Source organism: Bison bison, unplaced genomic scaffold (genome assembly GCF_000754665.1).
Source record: "Bison bison bison isolate TAMUID 2011002044 unplaced genomic scaffold, Bison_UMD1.0 scf7180017864072, whole genome shotgun sequence".
NCBI lineage: Eukaryota > Metazoa > Chordata > Mammalia > Artiodactyla > Bovidae > Bison > Bison bison.
The window spans coordinates 7,354,462-7,375,402 of NW_011494644.1; the positions used below are offsets into that span (position 1 = coordinate 7,354,462).

General features: G+C 43.5%; 1 protein-coding gene across 1 annotated transcript in view; it reads left to right on the forward strand.

Moving 5' to 3' along the window:
* SLC5A11 (solute carrier family 5 (sodium/inositol cotransporter), member 11) overlaps positions 1 to 20,941 on the forward strand; it is a 57,395-nt gene that overhangs the window by 7,903 nt on the left and 28,551 nt on the right. Inside the window, exons 2-5 of the mRNA XM_010837218.1 lie at positions 2,948 to 3,106; positions 5,759 to 5,830; positions 12,153 to 12,257; positions 13,452 to 13,511. Of these exons, the coding sequence (XP_010835520.1) occupies positions 2,972 to 3,106; positions 5,759 to 5,830; positions 12,153 to 12,257; positions 13,452 to 13,511 (372 nt within the window). The 5' untranslated portion in view covers positions 2,948 to 2,971. The remainder of the gene's footprint in view (positions 1 to 2,947; positions 3,107 to 5,758; positions 5,831 to 12,152; positions 12,258 to 13,451; positions 13,512 to 20,941) is intronic.

Genomic DNA, 20,941 nt, shown 5'->3' on the forward strand with positions numbered 1-20,941 from the left:
TTCACTCTCCTCTTTCACTTTCATCAAGAGGCTCTTTAGTTCCTCTTCACTTTCTGCCATAAGGGTGGTGTCATCTGCATATCTAAGGTTATTGATATTTCTCCCGGCAATCTTGATTCCAGCTTGTGCTTCTTCCAGCCCAGTGTTTCTCATGATGTACCCTGCACATAAGTTAAATAAACAGGGTGACAATATACAGCCTTGATGAACTCCTTTTCCTATTTGGAACCAGTCTGTTGTTCCATGTCCAGTTCTAACTGTTGCTTCCTGACCTGCATACGAGATCCAAAATGCCGATAGTGTTGCAGATGAAAAGCCTTGCTTTAAGAACCAGGAATGTGTCACCCAGGTGACCAGGCTACTCCACCTTTGGGCAGCTCTGGTAAGAAGCAGGAAATGGCTCCCCAGTTCTTCCCCTCTCTCAGTTAATCTCCAGGTTCTATCAGTTCTGGGGCTTCCCTGGTGGCTCAGTTGGTAAAGAATCTGCCTGCAATGCAGGAGACCCTGGTTCGATTCCTGGGTCTGGAAGATCCCCTGAAGAAGGGATAGGCTACCCACTCCAGTATTCTTGGGCTTCCCTGGTGGCTCAGATGGTAAAGAATATGCCCACAATGCAGGAGACTTGGATCCCTGGGTTGGGAAGATCCCCTGGAGGAGGGCATGGTGACCCACTGCAGTATTCATGCCTGGAGAATCCCATAGACAGAGGAGCCTGGTGGGCTACAGTCTGTAGGGTCGCAGAGACTCAGACATGACTGAGCGACTAAACACAGCACAGCGCACAGAACCTATCTGCAGTTTGCACAAAACAAGTGTTCTGGGTTTTCCTTTACATTAAAATCATAGACAACTATATTCTATATCTTATAATAACCTATAATGGAAAAGAATCTGAAAATATTGATCACTTTGCTATATACCTGAAACTAACATTGTAAATGAACTGTACTCAATTTTTTTAAAAAATGGTTTAAAAAATGTACCGGCTTTTTATTTTATCGGGGCTGTCTCTGATATTTCTCAGAGGGCTCTATAAAAACATGGTATATCATGGGAGTTGTTTGGATTTCTTTATAACATTTAAAATCACAAAGCATTTTCTTTTTCAGATTTAAACATTCTGGTTTTCCTCTGTAGAGTCACACTTTATTCTGTGCTTCTGGAATCAAATGGATTCCAGTTTTCTTATTTCTCTTAAGTTCAAAGCTTACTCAGTATAATAGGTAAAAGGATCTGACTCCCCCTTTGCATCAGATGGAGCAGTTATATGTTGAATTATCCATCATTTTAACCATAAATTGCTGTTCTTTTATTTCTCTTTTATAATAGAGCTTTATATTGATGTTTTAAATGTGTGTAGGTAGGTAACATTATCTGTGAGTTTCATTTCAGTATTCAGTAAAAAGAATATTATAAAATATTTGTTATAGAAACAGGGGATAATATCTGAAGATGATGATATCTTCTTTCTGTAGAAAGAAAACTACTGACCTTAGAGAATCCTTTGAATGACATCAAAGAGCTGGTTTAATGCCTTCATAGATAATGAGCCTCACTGCCCATTTCCCTGCTCCCAGTCTTAATCCTCAGGAAAGAATCTGATGGTTCCTTAAGCATGACATGCTTATTCACATCTTAATGTCTGTGGATACTGTTGCCTTAGCCTGGAATGTACCCGCATCCCTGCTCATGGCGTGTAGGACCACCTACACATTTTTCAAAACCCAGCTCATATACTATCATCTCTTTTCCTCCATGTAAAACTAGGTGGTCTTTGCCTCACGGCCTACTGTAGAAAATTAGTAATAGTGATAATAGCAGCTATAATTTACTGAGCACAGCTGTGTGTGGCATTGTTCTCCACACTTCACAGGTACTAGATCATGACGATCTGTGAAATGTAACCTCTTATTGTCCCATTTTCAGATGGCAATGCAATGAATTAGAGAAGTTAGGGAATTTGTCCAAGCTCTCGGGGTCAGTAAGGGGTGCAGCCAACTGGATGACTCTTAGGCTTGAATCCTTAATATGTCTGTCATTATACACACCCACTTGTATGAAACATCATATTGTGTTATTATCTATGAGGTGAGTTACCCCATTATTGGGCTGCCCACTTTGCAAGGTTATAAACATTTAGGATGATGCCTGTCATGTAGCAGGTGCTATATACATGTTTATTAAAGAAACACATTTCAACTTCCCTGATGGTCCAGTGGCTAAGAATCCACCTTCCAATGCATGGGCACAGGTTCCATTCCTGGTCCTGGAAGATTCCACATGCCACGGGACAACTAAGCCTGTGGGCCACAACTACCACACCTGTGCTCTAGAGCCTGCGAGCCACAAATACTGAAGCCTGTGCACTCTAGAGCTGGTGCTCTGCAACCAGAGAAGCGACCACAATGAAAAAACCGTGCACTGCAAGGAGAGAAAGCTTACTCGCAACAACAAAGACCCAGTGCAGCCAAAATAAAAAATAAATACAAATTTAAAAATAAATAAACATACACATTTTATGGGCATATCCAGCAGTGAAACAAGATTGTATTGACTGGCTGAGCCTTAGGCAAAATTGCTGGCTTGACTTTCACCTGGCTGCGAGGTACCAGGGAAACAGGCTGACTTGGGTGTCCTGTTTTTCTCTCACTCCTGGATATGTGGAAGAGGGTGGTGAGACATCTATATTACTTAAGCTGTTTGTTTTTCTTTGTGTTTTGCCAAGTGAGTGGTGGGGTTGGTGAACATTAAGTGTAGATTGGATGTGACTTCCTTGTAAATATTTGGTGAATGACAGAACGGATGGATTTGCCTTCCTGAGGTCTGTCTCCATCACACATCCTTCCACATGTGTCTCCCTGCTTGGGTGCCCAAGGAGACAGTTACAGAGAGGGTGAGAAGAGTGGCACCGGGTCCTGGCATGTGACACACATTTGCACTTCCACAGCGTTGCAAGAGTTCGTTCAGGACCATGGAGAGCAGCGCCAGCAGCCCTCCGCTCGCACAGTCAGATCCCCTGGAGGCGTTTCCCCGGAGGACGCTGGAAGCAGGAGACATCGCAGTGCTGGTTCTATATTTCCTCTTTGTCCTGGCTGTTGGACTATGGGTAAGTCAAGTCAGAGGGAGAGACTGGCTCAAGGTTTTACAGTAAGTAGAACTTGATTCTTTTTTATTTTTATCTTTGGCCACACTGCATGGCTTGTGGGTTCTTAGGTCCCCAACCAGGGATCACATCCATGCCCCATGCAGTGAAAGTGTGGAGTCCTAACTGCTGGACCACCAGGGAAGTCCTAAGAGTCAAGGTTCTCAAGTCAGACAGAATTGGGATCAGGATTAGGGGGTACAGGCAGAGTTAGAATAAGGGTTAGAGTTGCTGGGAATCTGTAATTTCACAAGAGAATCAGGAGACTCTGATGTAGTGCTGGTTTGGGGAGCCCTGGATTTAGATGATCCCTTTTAGCACAAGGAGTTCTTTACTCTTGGAAAATACTTCCTGTGTCAGGATTCAGCAGGAATGAGCCAAAGTATCTGTTTGCTATAGTAAGATCTTTTGCAGGGATGAAAAGATATCATTTCATGTCATCTCTCATCCAGTAAGACTCCTCTTACCAATATCTGCACCCAGAGCTGGAAGAAGTTACAACTTATCCAAGATCACTTAGTGGTTTAAATGTCTCTGTTAAAGTACCTTTAGGGCCAAGAAGCTCACTCCCAAAGAGCTCTGAAATCAGGCTGACCTGGGTTTGAGTTCTCAGTCTTCCTCTTTGTAGAAATATGGCACTAGATAAGGGACTACTTCTGAGCCTTGGTTTGTTCATGTATTAGATTGGCTTGATGATATCAACCTCATAGAAACTGAAAGTGAAAGTTGCTCAGTCCAGCTGTTTGTGACCCCATGGACTGTAGACTGCTAGGCTCCTCTGTCCATGGAATTCTTCAGGCAAGAATACTGGAGTAGGTTGCCATTCCCTCCTCCAAGGGATCTTCCCAACCCAGGGATGGAACCTGGGTCTCCTGCATTGCAGGCAGATTCTTTACCATCTGAGACACCAGAGAAGCTCTCACAGGAGTTGGTGAGGATTAAAATGAGATGATGCTTCAAAATGCTTACTGCAGAGACTGACACATAGTGAGTGACTGAATGAAAGTCACTCAGTCGTGTCCGACTCTTTGCAATCCCATGGACTGTAGCCTCCAGGCTCCTTTGTCCATGGAATTCTCCAGGCAAGAACACTGGAGTGGGTTGCTACTTCTTCAGAGGATCTTCCCGACGCAGGGGATAGAACCCAGGTCTCCTGCATTGCAGGCAGATTCTTTACCGTCTGAGTCACCAGGGCAGCCCCCTGGTACATAGTACTGATACTCAGTAAATGACATCCATTGTGGGCGGTCACAGACAAACCATGGTCTAAAACTCAGATGTCTAGGGGGACCTAGTAGGTTATTATACATGTGTGAGGCAGGGAGTTGTAGAGGGGGATGACCTGAATAGTTTGTCTCCTCTAAGGGATTCAAATGAAAATCTTAAAAACCAGACATCAAACAGGGACTTCCATGGTGGACCAGTGGTTAAGAATCTGCCTTCAAATGCAGGGAACACAGGTTCGATCGCTGGTAGGGGAACTAATATCCCACCTGCTGTGGGGGGACTATGTCCACGCACCACAACTACGAGCCCATGTGCCACAACCAGAGAGAAACCTGGGTGCCACAACCAAAACTCCACACGGCCAGAAACAAATCAATAAATAGAAAAAACAAACCATGGGTCAAACAAAACATGTTTGATCTAAAAAGTACAACAAGCTAGTGAAAATAACTGAAAAGAAGTAAAAGGACTTCCCTGGCTGGATGTGGGTTCCATCCTTGGTCAGGGAACTAAGATTTCACGTGCCTCATCATCAAAAAAGCAAACAAAAAAACCCCACATAACACAAGCAATATTGAAACAAATTCAATAAAGAATTTTAAAAATGATCCGCATCAAAAAACAATCTTAAGAAAAAAAACCAAAAAGAACAAAAAAGTAGAATCACAGATGTAGAGAAGAAACTAGCGGTTATCAGCGGGGAGAGGGGAGGAGAAATAAAGGAGTAGAGCATTAAGAGGTAAAAACTATTATGCATAAAATAAGCTGCAAGAATATATTATACAATACAGAGGATATAGCCAGTATTTTATAACTATAAATGGAGTACAACCTTTAAAAATTGTAAATCACCTATAACTTATATAATATCATACATCACCTATACTTTTTCTTTGAAGGACCTGAGAGGCTTTTTTTTTTTTTAATTTAAAATTTTTATTTTGGGGCCTCACCACAGTGCATGTAGGATCTTAGTTCCCTAACTAGGGAAGTAGAAGAAAAGAGTCTTAGCCTCTGAAACACCAGGGAAGTCCCTCACTTAAAAAAAAGGAAAAAATTGCAGTTAAGGGACTTTCCTGGTGGTCCAGTGGTTAGCACTCCACGCTTTCACTGCCAAGGGCCCATCCCTCGTTGGAGAACTTAAATCCCACAAGCTGCATGGTGCAAAAAATAGTGAAGTAAGATATTTCATGCAAATAATGGCCATGGGAAGTATTACTCAGGGACTCTTACAAAAACAAACAAAACCCCAAACCAAACAAACCCCAAAATATATTTGATGTCTGAATCTGGCTTGCTGGACTCCCGGGTTATAATCTGGGACTAGACCACCTGGGGGTGCCTCTGATTGCTAACACTTCCTTTACCCACTGCTCTTCTCTGTTTCAGTCCACAGTGAAGACCAAAAGAGACACCGTGAAAGGCTACTTTCTAGCTGGAGGCAACATGCTGTGGTGGCCAGTAAGTAGTCTTTGGTTCAATTAAAAGACTCTTCAAGTCCCGATACTCTGTCTAGCCTTTGCTTTCTCAGGACTCTCTGGTTCCATGTTGTCTGGAAGTCACAGTCTAAACTAGAGAAGACTTAGCTCCAACTCGAAATTGTTTGAACAAAAAGAATCCATCAGCTCACCTAAGGGAAAAACCTAGAGTTGGTCTGGTTTCAGGTATGGCAGGGTATAGGGGCACAAGTGATCACTGGGACCTGGTTTCTCCCTCTGTTTATCCCATCTATCTGTCTATCTATCTGTCTTTCTATTAATATACATCTTTCTATCTATCTGCCTGTCTATCTGGGCTTCCCTGATGGCTCAGAGGATAAAGAATCCACCTGCAATGCAGGAGACACAGAAGATGTGGGTTCAATCCCTGGGTTGGGAAGATCCCCTGGAGGAGGAAATGGCAAGCCACTCCAGGATTCTTACCTGGGAAAATCCCATAGACAGAGGAACCTGGTGGGCTACAGTCCATAGGGTCGGGAAGAGTCAGACACAGGGCTGAGCGATGAAGCACACACATTTATCCATCTATCCATTAGTTGTCTATCACCTATCTATCTCTATCAGTGTCTCTGCTTCTGGAAGGGTGCCATTCCCAAACAGGCTCAACTTCATGTCAACAAGATGATGGCCACTCCTCCAGACTTTCCATCCTCTCCGTCTCCAGACTAGCATGGGAAGAGCACCTGCCTCCATGGCAGGATCCCTGGAAAATATGTGTCCCAAGCCCATCTCTGTGTTAGTCACTGTGACCAAGGTAGTTTGCTGTGTTAAGTAACTCAAGCCTGGGTCACACACTCAGTGCCTTATCTGGAGGGCATGGAGCCTGCTCTGAGGCATATGTGATGAGAAATAAGAAGGGCTAGACCCTGAAGGACAGCTGGAGACCATTACTGAGACAAGGTGGAAAAAATGTTGAGAACCCAAATAACAAATACAACAGCCCAATTAGTATTCTCTATTCAAGGGGAGCTAAAGGCATTGCTAAATACATTGTTGTTGTTCAGTCATTCAGTCATGTCCTGCTCTTTGTGAGCCGATAGACTGCAGCACGCCTGGCTTCCCTGTCCTTCATCATCTACCGGAACCCGCTCAAACTCATGTGTGTTGAGTCAGTGATGCCATCCAACCATCTCATCCTCTCTCCCCTTCTCCTCCTGCCTTCAATCTTTTCCAGCATCAGGGTCTTTTCTAATGGGCTGGCTCTTCACATGAGGTGGCCAAAGTATTGGAGCTTCAGCTTTAGCATCACTCTTTCTAGTGAATATTCAGATTAGTTTCCTTTAGGATTGACTGGTTTGGTCTTTTGCAGTCCAAGGGACTCTCGACAGTTTTCTCCAACACCACAGTCCAAAAGCGTCAATTCTTCAGTACTCAGTCTTCTTTACGGCCCAACTCTCACATCCATACATGACTACTGGAAAAACCGTAGCTTTAACTAGATGGACCTTTGTTGGCAAAGTAATGTCTTTCCTTTTTAATGCACTATCTAGGTTTGTCATAACTTTTCTTCCAAGGAGCAAGCATCTTTTAATTTCATGGCTGCAGTCACCATCTGCAGTGATTTTGGAGCCCAAGAAAATAAAATCTGTCACTGTTTCCATTGTTTCTCCATCTATTTGCCATGTATTTGAAGTGATGGGATCGGATGCCATGATCTTAGTTTTCTGAATGTTGAATTTTAAGCCATGTTTTTCACTCTCCTCTTTCACCTTTGTCGAAAGGCTCTTTAGTTACTCCTTCATTTCTACCATAGAGGTAGAGTCATCTGCTTATCTGAGGTTATTGATGTTTCTCCCGGCAGTCTTGATTCCAGCTTGTGTTTCATCCAGCCCAGCATTTCGCATGATGGACTCTGCATATAAGTTGAATAAACAGGGTGACAATATAGAGCCTTGAGATACTCCTTTCCCAATTTGGAACCAGTCTGTTGTTCCATGTCCGGTTCTAACTGTTGCTTCTTGACCTGCATACAGGTTTCTCAGGAGGCAGGTAAGGTGGTCTGGTATTCCCATCTCTTGAAGACTTTTCCACAGTTTGTGGAAATACACACATGCACACATATGTGCACACACGTGTACACATATGCACACACATATATGCACACAGGCCTCTGCTTCATGGGTCCTGAGTAAGGAATCAGGAATGATCATTTTTTTCATGATCTTCTATTATAAGTGTTAAATCTCCCAAATAAAAAGAGAGAAGACATTTCCCATTTGCAGGGAGTCCAAAAGATGTAAGATACAGAGAGATAACAGGTATCTGAGCCTCTGGTCAATACGATGTCTGAAGACAATGACCACACTGTTCTCAAAAGATACCAAAAATGAGCTCTGCGTTATATATTCAGTGAATTCATTAGAACAGTTCCCTGTCCAGCATGGCACCAAACAGAGGAGACATCATTGAGCTTGTCTTCACCCTCACGGAGCTTGTAATCTAGTGCAGCATTTCCTAAGTGTGAAGAACGGGCGCACCACGATTTTTCAGTTGTGCAGACACAACACTGAGTAACGTCAGATTACATCGTGGGAGCATTCCCTTTCCTATTCTCAGTCAGTCTTCTTGGTTACATAAAAGAAAGTCACAGTTTGCTACTAAGATGGCTTTACCGGTCTTTTAGCACGGACTAATCTGTGTTTAACAAAGAGAATTCAAGCTTCAGGGTAAGTAAATTTGGTAGTCTGGAGAACCTAGATAGAATTTTATAACTTTTTTTTTTCATTTTCATTTTATTTGTATGGTTCTTTTCTATGTAAAGCAAGTGATACTGGTTTTCCATGTAAAGTTGTAAATACATATATCATATTAATATATAATAATTGGTTAAATAATAAAATATATAATCATATATATAAGTTAAAGAAGAAGTCAATATAAGGTAAAATGTTGAGTAAATACCAGTGCAGGTGTAGTGGACATAGAGATGGCTACAAAAGAAGTACTCAGTGACTGAATTTTTTCTTTACTGAAATTGTTGCAATATTGCTTCTGTTTTATGTTTTGGGTTTTTGGCCATGAGGCATGTGGGATCTTAGCTTCCCACATCCTGTGCATTGGAAGGTGAAGTCTTAACCACTGGACCACCAGGGAAGTCCTGCAATGATTGAACTTTAAGAAATGCTGGTCAAATGGTCTTTATCATGAGTGATGCTGGGCTCAAAAAAAAAAAATTCAGTTGGAATATAGCAGCTCACCTAAGTATGCTTGCTTTTGCATACTTGTATCCATTTCTTTGCTCATATTCTTGGATGACCCTTCTCCAGGTCAAGAAGGAAAGGGCAGTTGTGGAACTTTCTTTGCTTTCTTTACTCCGGAGAATGATGTCAATGGAAAGGAGGTGTGGTTAAGAGAAAGGGCTTTGGAACAAGTGCATCAGTTAGCTATTGCTCCTAAAAAGCTACCCATAAATGTAGTGGCTCACAACCACTACAGTGTATTATTTCTTTTTCAAATTTATTTTTTAAAAGCTGAAGTATAGCTGACTTACAATGCTATGTTAATTTCTGCTGTACAGCAAAGTGACTCATTATATATATATATATATATATAGTATATACAGTATATTATATCTTTGTAAAAGATATAATTAATTAAATTTTGGTTATGCTGCATCTTCATTGCTCCACTTGGGCTCTCTCTAGTTGCAATGAGTGGGGGCTACTCTTCACTGCAGTGCACAGGCTTCTCATTGCAGTGGCTTCTCTTGTTTCAGAGCACAGGCTCTAGGCACACAGGCTCCATAGTTGCAGCTCGTGGGCTCTAGGGTGAGGACTCAGGAGTTGGGGTGCACAGGCTTTAGTTGCTCAGTTCCACAGCATGTGGATTCTTCCCAGACCAGGGATCGAACCCATTTCTCCGGCATTGGCAGGCAGACTCTCACTGTACCACTAGGGAAGTCTCAGTGTATTATTCCAATGATTGCACGGTTCGAGTGGGTGATTCCTCCCCTGCTCTTTAGCACTTTAGCTCTTTGGCTGCATTTAGCTGTTGGCTGGATGGGCTAGACGCCAAGACGGCCCCATCCACAGATGTGGCTCTGGTGGGGATGGCTAGAAGGCTGGGGCTTCACTCTCTACATGCCCCTCATCGTTTAGTGACCCAGCCCAAGGTTTTTACAAGGCATTTGACTCGAAAGGGCAAAAATGAAAGCTGCCGGGCTGCTGAGCCTTGACCTGGAAGTCACACAGTGTCACTTTCACTGCGTCATATTGGTCAAAACAAGCCATCAGCCAGTGTGGGTTCTTTATGGGAAGAGTGGAAAAGTCACATTTCAGAGGAACAGGCAGGGTGGTTCATTGGGAACGGCAGAGTAAAGATCTTTGAAATTTCCTCCAGAGAGCTTTTTTTTTTTTTTTAATTATTGAATTATTTATTTACTTTATTCATTTTGGGTTGCGCTGGGTCTTTGTTGCTGCGTGGGCTTTCCCTGGTTGTGGTGAGCGGGGCTCCTCTTCATTGCAGTGTTCAGGCCTCTCATTGTCGCGGCTTCTCTTGTTGCAGAGCACAGGCTCTAGGGCACGTGGGCTTCAGTAGTTGCCACGCATGGGGTTTGTTGCTCCCCAACATGTGGACCCTTCTCAGGTCCAGGATCAAACCTGTGTCCCCTGCATTGGCAGACAGATTCTTATCTACTGTACTGCCAGGGAAGCCCCCGTGCATGTGTGTTAAGTCACTTGAGTCGTGTCTGACCCTGTGTGACCCTATGGACTATAGCCCGCCAGGCTCCTCTGTCCATGGGATTCTCCAGGCAAGAATACTGGAGTAGTTGCCATTTCCTTCTCCAGGGGATCTTCCTGACCCAGGGATTGAACCTCTGTCTTTCATGTCTCCTGCACTGGCAGGCAGGGTCTTTACCAGGGAAGCCCCCAGGGAGCTTTAATTCAAGAAAAACAACGGAATCGCAATAAGAACAGGAAGCTTTGTCATGTTTCTATTGGGAATGGCTCTATTCCCATCCCCTTCTCTTCAGCTCTGCAGTAGTCTTGAAGACCAGTAGGTTAGAACAGGATTGGATCTCGTTCAAAGCCCCATTCTCATATTATTGCCAGTGTTTTACTCTAGAATGCACCCTTTGTACAACTTGTCTTTATTTGATCCAAATCAATGATCATGCAGCATGAGCAGCTTTTTATCCAGAGGTATTAGTTAAAAAACCATCAATTTGACATTGCAGCTGCCTAAGCTAATAAGGGAATTAAAATGGCACGTTAGATAGTATCTGTTTAACACAAATAGTAACAGTCCCTAAACTGAACTATAGATTCAACACAATCCCTGTCATAATTCCATCTGCATCACACCCCCCCTCTTTTTTTTGCAGAAATTGGTAAGGCAATCCTAAAATTCAGATGGAAACACCAGGGACCCAGAATAGCTGAAACAAACTTGAAAAGGAAGAAAAAAGTTGGAGGATTTAGGACTTCTCTACTTCAAAACACTGCTAAGCTATAACACTCAAGAGAGTGTGATAGTGACAGATCAATGCATAGAGTCAATGAAAACCAGGGACTAGAAAGTCAGTGGGCGGTACCACAGTCCCCTCACAAACAGTTCCTGCTCTCTCCCCCCATCATCTGTCTCTTTGTCTCTATCTGGTTCTGTCCTCCCTTGAGCTGCCTTTTTCTGCAAGTCTTCTTCATTCTCCTCTCAGAGTGGCAGACTTGAATGTGCTATTCACCCCGCTCCCCATCCCCTTGCTACACACACACTGCCCTGGGTTACATGCCCCCCAGTCTAAGGGACCAGCAAAGATGATTTCCCAGGTCCAGATTCCCAGGAGAGAGAATGTAATTGGCTCAACTGGGGCCAGGTGCCCAAGTCTGTCTTATGTCATCAATGAAGTCCAGGAATTGGGGTCCTCAAGAACTGTTCTGCTCACTTAGAGTTCTACTAGAAGGGCTCTCCACTTTGCTAAGTGAGAAGTGGAGCTGAGGAACAACACAGGCTTCCTGATTCTCATCCTGGAGCACTTTCTACAACACCTGTTGTCCTCCCTAACCCCTAGGGATGCTGCATACAGTTGTTCGAGTTGTGCACTGCACAAGCCTAGTGGGGGGCACAATTTACATTTTAGGCATCCTAGATATGCATATTTGTTATGTCAGTTTCCTAAAGGTGGAAGTAAAAGAGTCTCAGAGAAGAGGTTTTTATTGCTAGATGAACTAGGGATGGCCCCACTTTCTCCTTTTGTCGGGGTCCCTTTGGAGTATGGGAAGAAGGGGAGTGGGAAGAAGCCACCCCAGAGCTTGGCTGCAAGATCTGACCTGTCCGTCTCCCCACAGGTGGGTGCATCCTTGTTTGCCAGCAACGTTGGAAGTGGACATTTCGTTGGCCTGGCAGGGTCAGGTGCTGCTGCGGGTCTTTCTGTAACTGCTTACGAGCTTAATGTAAGTATGTTTCCAGGGCAATGTCAGTTCAAGATTACCAAACAGGTGGATCCTGGGCGGGGGGCAGTTTTATGCATGCTCTGCTCTTCTAAATATAGTGGTGCTTTATGAAGAAACAAGCAGGAAGCATCAAGGGCATCCCTGGTTAGCAAAAATCAATTTGATCTACAAGTCATATTGCAGGCTTCCCCGTGTTTGCTTGATGGGAGTCCATAAGGCAAATATGTGTGTGAAGAAGGCACGAGTCTCTTCTGTGCAGATGCAGAAGATACAAGGTTTTGTGGGACTGGGAGGTGTTTCTGTGTATTAGATATCAATTGCCCATCACAAAACTTATGTGGTTCCATGGTTCTTGATCTTTTTGCCACCCTGCAGATACTCAGGAGACAGGACACACTCTCTGTGTAGCAGGCTCATTCAGGATATGATTTTTACTGATTGGGAGGGGATGCACTTATTAATAGTGATCTTCATCTTCATGACAACTCATTTTTTAAGCGCTTACCCTGTGCCATAGACTTAAGTACACTGCATACATCATCATATTATGGGATTCAATTACAGATTAGAACCAAACCATCTGGATTCAAATCTGGGCTCTAAAACTTACAGGCTGAGTGACCTTGGGCAAATTACTTGACCTTTCTGAGCCTTATGTATAAAACAGAGAAAATAATGGTACCTTCCATATCGGGTCATTGTGAGGATTAAATGACTTCATGCTTGTAAAGTGTGCATGGGAATGTCTGGAATATAATAAGTGCTTAGTAAGCATCGTCTTACTGATTCCCTTGCAACAACCCAGTGGCGGTGCTGTTACTCTCATTGCACAGGTGAGAAAAATGTGTCTCAGAGACCTATGTAAACTCTCCCAGCACCAGCTGTTCATCAGCATGGTCTGCCTGACCTCACAGCCTTGTTTTAACCCCTGCCCAAGGAGAGGAGGGAACACAAGGGGACAAAGTGGGATATGCAAGGTTTAGGAGACATAGCCCTGGGAGCCACTCTGCCCCACTTCATCCCCATGTTCTGTTTAAATATGGGGATGTGATGGTCCAGGGAGGGTGAGTTACTCAGTAAGTAAGAGATGGAACCAGAGCAGACCAGACTAGATTCCATCCAGACATAAGGAAATCCAAATTGTCACCACAATGTTGGGCAGGAGCTGAGTCCTGATTCTGTTTTCTCGGGCAGGGCTTATTTTTCGTGCTGATGTTGTCCTGGATCTTCCTTCCAATCTACATCACTGGTCAGGTGAGTCTGAGGGGGTCCAGGTGCTATGGACTAGGAAGATCCTTAGGGAGGGTCGGCCCTGCATTCATCCCTTCCCTCCCAACAGCATCCCTCTGTCCTGCCAGTGGACATCCGTTACACAGTCCCCAAGAGGTTGCAGCATCGGTGAGGGGTGACTCATGTATTAATTAGGACAATTAGGAACACTGTCCTTAGCAGTTCCCACCTAGTAATGATGGAACATTTTGAGTAATGACATCAAAGATACATGCGGGGTATTCAGAGGCTAGAAGAAATGTGGGCTCAAAAAAAATTTTTTTTTTTGAATGTCAAAACACAAAGTCACAGTCTTTTCTGAATGTTTAAGCCATAATAGATTACTGCTTTCAACACAGACACACACACCCACATGATTCAGTGATTTTTTTTCCTTCCTTTCCACCTAACACTATAATAATTGAGTTATTTCTGGCTGATGTGATATGTCAAATTTTTTGTTACAAAATAGTAGTGCTTTAGACTTTTTGACAGAGGTAGTTTAAAAAATCACTTCTGCTCTTATTGACAGCTTTCTGTCACACATACCCTCTTGACTTAATCCTGTTTTAGATATTCTACTAGGCAGACCAAGATCACACAGTATCAGTGTTATTCATCAAATAATAACTGATTTTAACTTTTTATTATGGAAACTAAAAAATATACAAAGTAGAACTACTTAATGATCAGAAAAATCATTAAAAAAATCACTCTGTACTGGAAGTAGTGCAATCTTATGCAAAGGCAGTGAGGTAGGAATAAATAAATTATCTTGCTTGGAGATAATACTGAGTCTAAAAGCATGGCTTTTGGTCGATGGGGAGCCTGGGTCTGTCCAGCCCCTACGTGGACAAAATCTCTGAGGCAGAATAACACTAAACTAGAAGTGAAGATCTCTGGATCAGTGGGTCTTTCTTGAGCACCTTGAATAGGAAGGAATGAAGGATTGTGGAGATGTAGTTTAAAGGTAGGGTGGCCAGATATTTTTAGCTGATGGTTTCTATTTTCTCTGTGAAGTAGAAGATGGTGTCATTTGCTGAGAGTGAGGAAGGAACTTGTGTGGTTGAAGGTTAAGAAGAGGCATGAAGAATTGAAATGATTGCTGTGGTTTGTAATAGAGAAACCTGGGGACTCCCACAGTATCACTGATTGGGGGACTGGGTATCTGTACTGTGAATATCATGCCGTGAAAAGGGCTGAAATTGACAGAATTGTGCTGCTGTGAAAGGATCTCCAGGCTTTATTGCTCAATTAAAAATTCCTGTGGCTCCAGACGTTCTTTGGTCAACATTTTATTCAAAGGGGAGATGAAGCTGATGTTAGATAATAAATGCCACAGTGCTGAGGAGCAATAAAAAGCTACCCAATCCATTTCTATTGGGCAATAAAATAAACACAGAAAAGTGATAAGACACAAATGTGGTGCTTAACAAATTGTTGTAAAACGAATACCCAGATCGAGTCACAAAGTGTAATACCCTCCCTCACATGCCTTTACCAGATAGCAATGTCTTCCTTTCTTTGTGACTTTCACTGAGCTCACTCCCTTACTTTTCTTTATAGTTTTAATTGTGCACACCTAAAGAATATAGTTTAATTTTACTTTTTTGGAATGAAATATAGTACATGGAATGGTGGGTAACATTCTTTCCTTGCGTGTACCTGGTTAATTTCCATTGCTATGTAGTATCCTGGAGTATGATTATACTCCAATATATTTGTCTCTCCTTTTGTTCACAAGCATTTAGGTTGTTCCTAATGTTAGCCTAGAGGAGAACATGGCAACCCACTCCAGTAGTCTTGCCTGGAGAACCCCATGGGCAGAGGAGCCTGGTGGGGACCGTACATGGGGTCGCAGAGTCAGACACGACTGAGAGACTAAGCACAGCACAGCACAGTGTTAGCCTGTGATGGACAGTATTGCTGATAACATTTTAAAAAATTACTTATTTATTTTTAGTTGTGCTGGGTCTGCGTTGCTGCACATGGGCTTTCTCTGGTTGTGCTGAGTGGGGCTTGTCCTTCGCTGCAGTGCCTGGGCTTCTCATTACGGTGTCTTCTCGTGTTGCAGACCACAGGCTTTAGACTGCAGGCTTAGTCACTGTGGTGCATAGACTTAGCTGCCTCACGGCATGTGGGATCTTCCCAGACCACAAACCCGTGTCCCCTGTGTTGCCAGGTGGATTCTTAACCACTGGACCACCAGGGAAGTCCTGGTAACGTTTTTATACAAGTGTCCTGATGAATATAAACATTATGTTTATGGAGGAAAATCTAACTATAGGTGGAATTTCTGGGTCATTGGATGTGTTTATCAAGTTTGGTTAGACATTGCCAAATTTCTTCCCAGAGTAGCTCTCTCAGTTTATACTCCCAGCAGCGGGGCATGCAAATTCCCTTTGCGCCATTGCTCTGTGTTCTTGGCAATACTTGGTATTTTCCAGTTTTAAAATCCTTGCCAATTTGGTGACTGTGTAGTTTTCTCCCTGTGCTTTCCATTGGCAATTCTGTTTATATATTTTCTGGCCATTCAGATGTCCTCTTTGGGAAAGTAACATGTCTAGGACTTCTGCCAACTTTTCTCTTATGTTCTACAGTTTCTTCTTATTGATAGAAGTTCTTTGTACATTCTGGAAACAAGCTGACTACATGTATTGCAAGTATCTTTGCCCCCTACTCTGTGGTTTGCATTTTAACTCTTAATGGTATTTTTTGATAAACAGATCTTTTTAAAAGCTATTTTATTCAAGTACGGTTGATTTACAACGTTGTGTTCATTTCTGCTGTATAGCAAATTGATGCAGTTATCAGATCAGATCAGATCAGTTGCTCAGTCGTGTCCGACTCTTTGCGACCCCATGAATCGCAGCACGCCAGGCCTCCCTGTCCATCACCAACTCCCGGAGTTCAGTTATACGTGTATATATATATATATATATTCTTTTTCATATTCTTTTCCATTACGGTTAATCATAGGATGCTGAATGTAGCTCCCTGTGCTATACAGGAGGACCTTGTTGTTCATCCATTCTACAGATGAGTTTGCATCTGCTAACCCCAAATCCCCAATCCACCCCTCCCCCACTCCTCACCCCCTTTGCAACCACAAGCCTGTTCTCCATCTGAGTCTATTTCTGTTTTGTAGATAAGTTCATTTATGTCATACTTTAGATGTCAAATATGTTATATTATACAATATTTGTTCTCTCTCTGACTTACTTCACTAGTATGATCATCTCTAGGTGCATAAATGTTGCTGCAAATGGCATTATTTCATTCTTTTTTATGACTGTGTGATATTCCATTGTATACATATATCACATCTTCTTTATCCATTTGTTTGTTGATGGACATTTAGCTTGCTTCCATGTCTTGACTGTTTTAAATAATACTGCTGTGAACATGGTTGCATGTGTCTTTTTGAATTATAATCTTTTCTGACATACATGCCCAGGAGTGGGATTGCTGGATTATACAATAACTCTACATTTAGTTTTCTAAGGAAACTCTACTTCCCTTGTGGCTCAGCTGGTAAAGAATCCACCTGCAATGCAGGAGACCTGGGTTCGATCCCTGGTTTGGGAAGATCCCCTGGAGAAGGGAAAGGCTACCCACTCCAGTATTCTGGCCTGGAGAATTCCATGGACCTCAATTCCATGGGGTCACAAAGAGTCGGACACAACTGAGCAACTTTCACTCACTCAAGGAACCTACGTACTGTTTTCCATAGTGAGTGTACCAATTTACATTGCCATCAATAGTGTAAGAGGGTTCTCTTTAACAGATCTTAATTTTAATGTTGTTCCATTTACCACTTTTCCTTAATTACTGCCTTTTATATCTTATTTTAAAAATATTTTCCTATTCAAAGGTCATAAAGATATTCTGTATTACCATCTAGAACTTTTTATTTTTAAGTCAATTATCCACCTAGGATTGACTTTTGTATACCATGTTTTGAGACTAGGATGATGCTAATTTTATCCATCAAGAAAATTATAGACCAATTTTACTTTTGAATATGGAAAATGACTCCTACTCTTTAGAGATCCACCCTACTCTCCATCCACAGTATACTCCTGTCAGTTCATTCATTTATTTGTTCTTTGAAGACGGATTTATTGAGCTGTATGCGAACTGTATTCCAGACAGTATTTAACAGTTCCTCATCCTCACCAGGCTCTGCATCACCAGCCTAATGCAAAACTTTCCCCTCTTCTTGTAAAGTTTCCTTTTCCTTTGTGGTTTGGTTAGCTCCTATCATCTGTCCAATTCCTACTTTAAGCAACTCTTCCTCCAGGAAGCCCTGTCTGGAGGGCTAACCTTTCTGGTTAGGTTAAGTCTTCTCCTTCGTTTGCCGTCATGGCTGTTGTGTATTTGCTTGTGTGATTATCAAATTAATACACCTCTTGCATTAGACTGTGTCTCTCCCACTATACGTTCTCAACATTAGCAGTGGTGACATTTGGGGCAGGCTAATTCTCTTTTTTTAAATATCTATTTATTTGACTGTGGTGGGTCTCAGTTGCCACACATGGGATCTAGTTCCCTGACCAGAGGTTGAACTCAGGCCCCCTGCATTGAGAACGCAGAGTCTTGGCTAATGGAACACCAGGGAAGTCCCTGGACCAGGATAAGTCTTTGCTGTGTGTGTGTATATGCATGTATGAGGGGTGGTCTGTGCATTTTAGGATGTTTTCTCAGCATCCCCTATCTCTATCCACTAGATGACAATCAGTGTTAGTGATAGTCGCTCAGTCATGCCTGACTCTTTGCGACCCCATGTACTGCAGCCCACCAGGCTCCTCTGTCCATGAGATTTTCCAGGCAAGGATACTGGAGTGGGGTTGCCATTTCCTTATCCAGGGGATCTTCCCAACCCAGGGATCGAACCTGGGTCTCCTGAACTGCAGGCAGATATTTTACCGACTGAGCTACAACCAGATGACAATGGCACCCTTCAAATTGTGGCAGCCACAGCCTCTCCAGACATTGCCGCATGTTCCCTGGGGAGATAGGAAATCTTCTTCTTTCCATTGAGGGCCACTGCACTAGACTGCATGTCTCTCCCATTAGATCGTAAGCTCCAGGAGGGCAGGAACCAGTTTTGGTTTCTCTCAGTGTCTAGAATAAGGTCTGGGGACTTCCTTGGTGGTCCAGTGGTTTAGAATCTGCTTGCCAGTGCAGAGGACATGGGTTTGATCCCTGGTCGAGGAAGATGCTATGTGCCACAGGGCAACTAAGCCTGTGGCCCACAACTTCTAAGCCTGCACACTTAGAGACCATATGCTGCAACAAGAGATGCCGCTGCAATCAAAAGCCTGCACACGCGGCAGCAAAGAGGGCAGCCAAAAGTAAATAGTGTCCGATACATAGTGGATACTTGAAAAATATTTGTTGAAGCTACTCAGTAGCAGGGTCCATGATTTCAGAAGGAATCAAAAGGCAGGATGAGCTGACATTCAAAAGAAGAGGCACCATTTAGGAACTGAAAATCTCAGTCAAGTGCCAAAGCCAGGGTAATCAGGCTGAGCAAATGAGATGGTGGCATTGATGAAAACTTTGGGGATTGGTGGTGAATAGAGTCCTGGAGATGATGAGGTTTGGATGCTGGCCAGAGAAATGAGTTGTTGAGGTGGAAATGCCTGTCTGTTGTTGGGGCTAGGACATTGTACAAAGTGTCCCATGTAGGTTCTCTGCACTGTCCTTGAAACTGCTTCCAGACTGGGGGAAAGCCTAGAAAGAGGGCAAGACCACAAAGGAACTGAAATTCTCATTGGCTGCTGAACAGCGTTCTGGGGAGGGTTGGGGTGAGCGGAGGGTGCTATGGCTGATGAATGGCTTTCCGAGGAAGAGGGAGGGGTTTCCCATGAGGATGGAGTGTGGCAGTCTGGATCTGATTCAAGGGAGAGTAAGACAGATGCTGACGTCCTCTCGCCACCTTCCATCCTCAGGAGATGAGGAGCCCCCAGAGCATGGAGCTCAGGAGGTCCTCTCTCGGGGCAGCTGTCATTGGCTGTGTTTATTTCCTGTTAATGTTCACCCAGCAACACTCATAGGGTGGTTCCTGTGTCAACAGTCATTCACATCTCTGTCTCTCAACCTTGTTTTCTTCCAAATTGCCTTCTCAGCCACTTTACAACAAACAGCCTGGGCGCTGCCTCCCATCTGTCAGCTAGCATCACATTTCTCCCCAGAGTTTGATTTCTAGATACCAGTGCCGTTCACTTTCTGATGACTTTCATGCCTCCTTCCTCTCTTAGCTCATTAGAAACGTCCTGCATGTAGCAGGCTGTGCAGCTCTCTGTAGATCGAAATGGAGGTCAATTGATAATAAAGGCTGTCAGCCAAGGATAGGAATGTCGCTCTCCAGCAAGACCCGCTGATGGTTGTCATTCACAGACCAGAGAGTGAATCCGCTTGAGCAGCAGCATCCTTGGTCTACTTATCTGAATGGGCCGAAGCTTTCATGCGCTCTCTCTAATTAGCTCTGACACCATCACCAGAGGGCTTCCCAGGCCGCTCAGTAGTAAAGAATCCTCCTGCCAAGCAGGAGATGTCCGTTTGATCCTGGAGTCAGGAAGATCCCCTGGAGAAGGAGATGGCAACCCACTCCAGTATTCTTGCTTGGGAAATCCTAGGGACAGAGGAGTCTGGTGGGCTACAGTCCATGGGGTCGCAAAAGAGTCGGACACGACTTAGCAACTGACGAACAACAACAAACTGTCACCAAGAGTGTGTCCATTCAGTGCGGTTTGATTGAATCCCTCTGTGTGTTATTCCCTGATAGTGCCAGACTTTAGTGCCATGTGCTTCAGGAAAAACCCCTGTTTGCCTTGCAACAAATCAGAAGGTTGAGACAAGACATTCACCGGGGTCAGAACCCCTAAATGCCCTTTCAGGGGTGGGGGAGGGAAGAGATACTTTTTAAGTTTTTAAAATTTCAAGGTGTTCATTTATTTACTTCTATGGGCTCCCCTGGTGGCTCAGTCGGTAAAGAATCTGCCTGCAATGTGGGAGACCTGGGTTTGGATTGGGAAGATCCCCTGGAGGAGGGCATGGCAACCCTCTCAAGTATTCTTGCCTGGAGAATCCCCATGGACAGAGGAGCCTGGCGGGGTGCAATCGATGGGGTCACAAAGAGTTGGACGCAACTGAGCACATACATATTTATTTCTAGAGTTCAATTTTTTGGCCAGTATTTTATTATGAAAAGATTTTCAAACATACATTAATGTTGAAATAATTTTACACTGTACACCCTTATAGTCTTGAATACCCAGGTTTTACTATTAACAATTTGGCATTCTTTTTTTTTTTTTTAATTTATTAATTTGGCTGCTTTGGGTCCTCGTTGTGGCAGGCAGGATCTTTAGTTGCAGCATGCAAACCCTTAGTTGTGGCATGTGGGA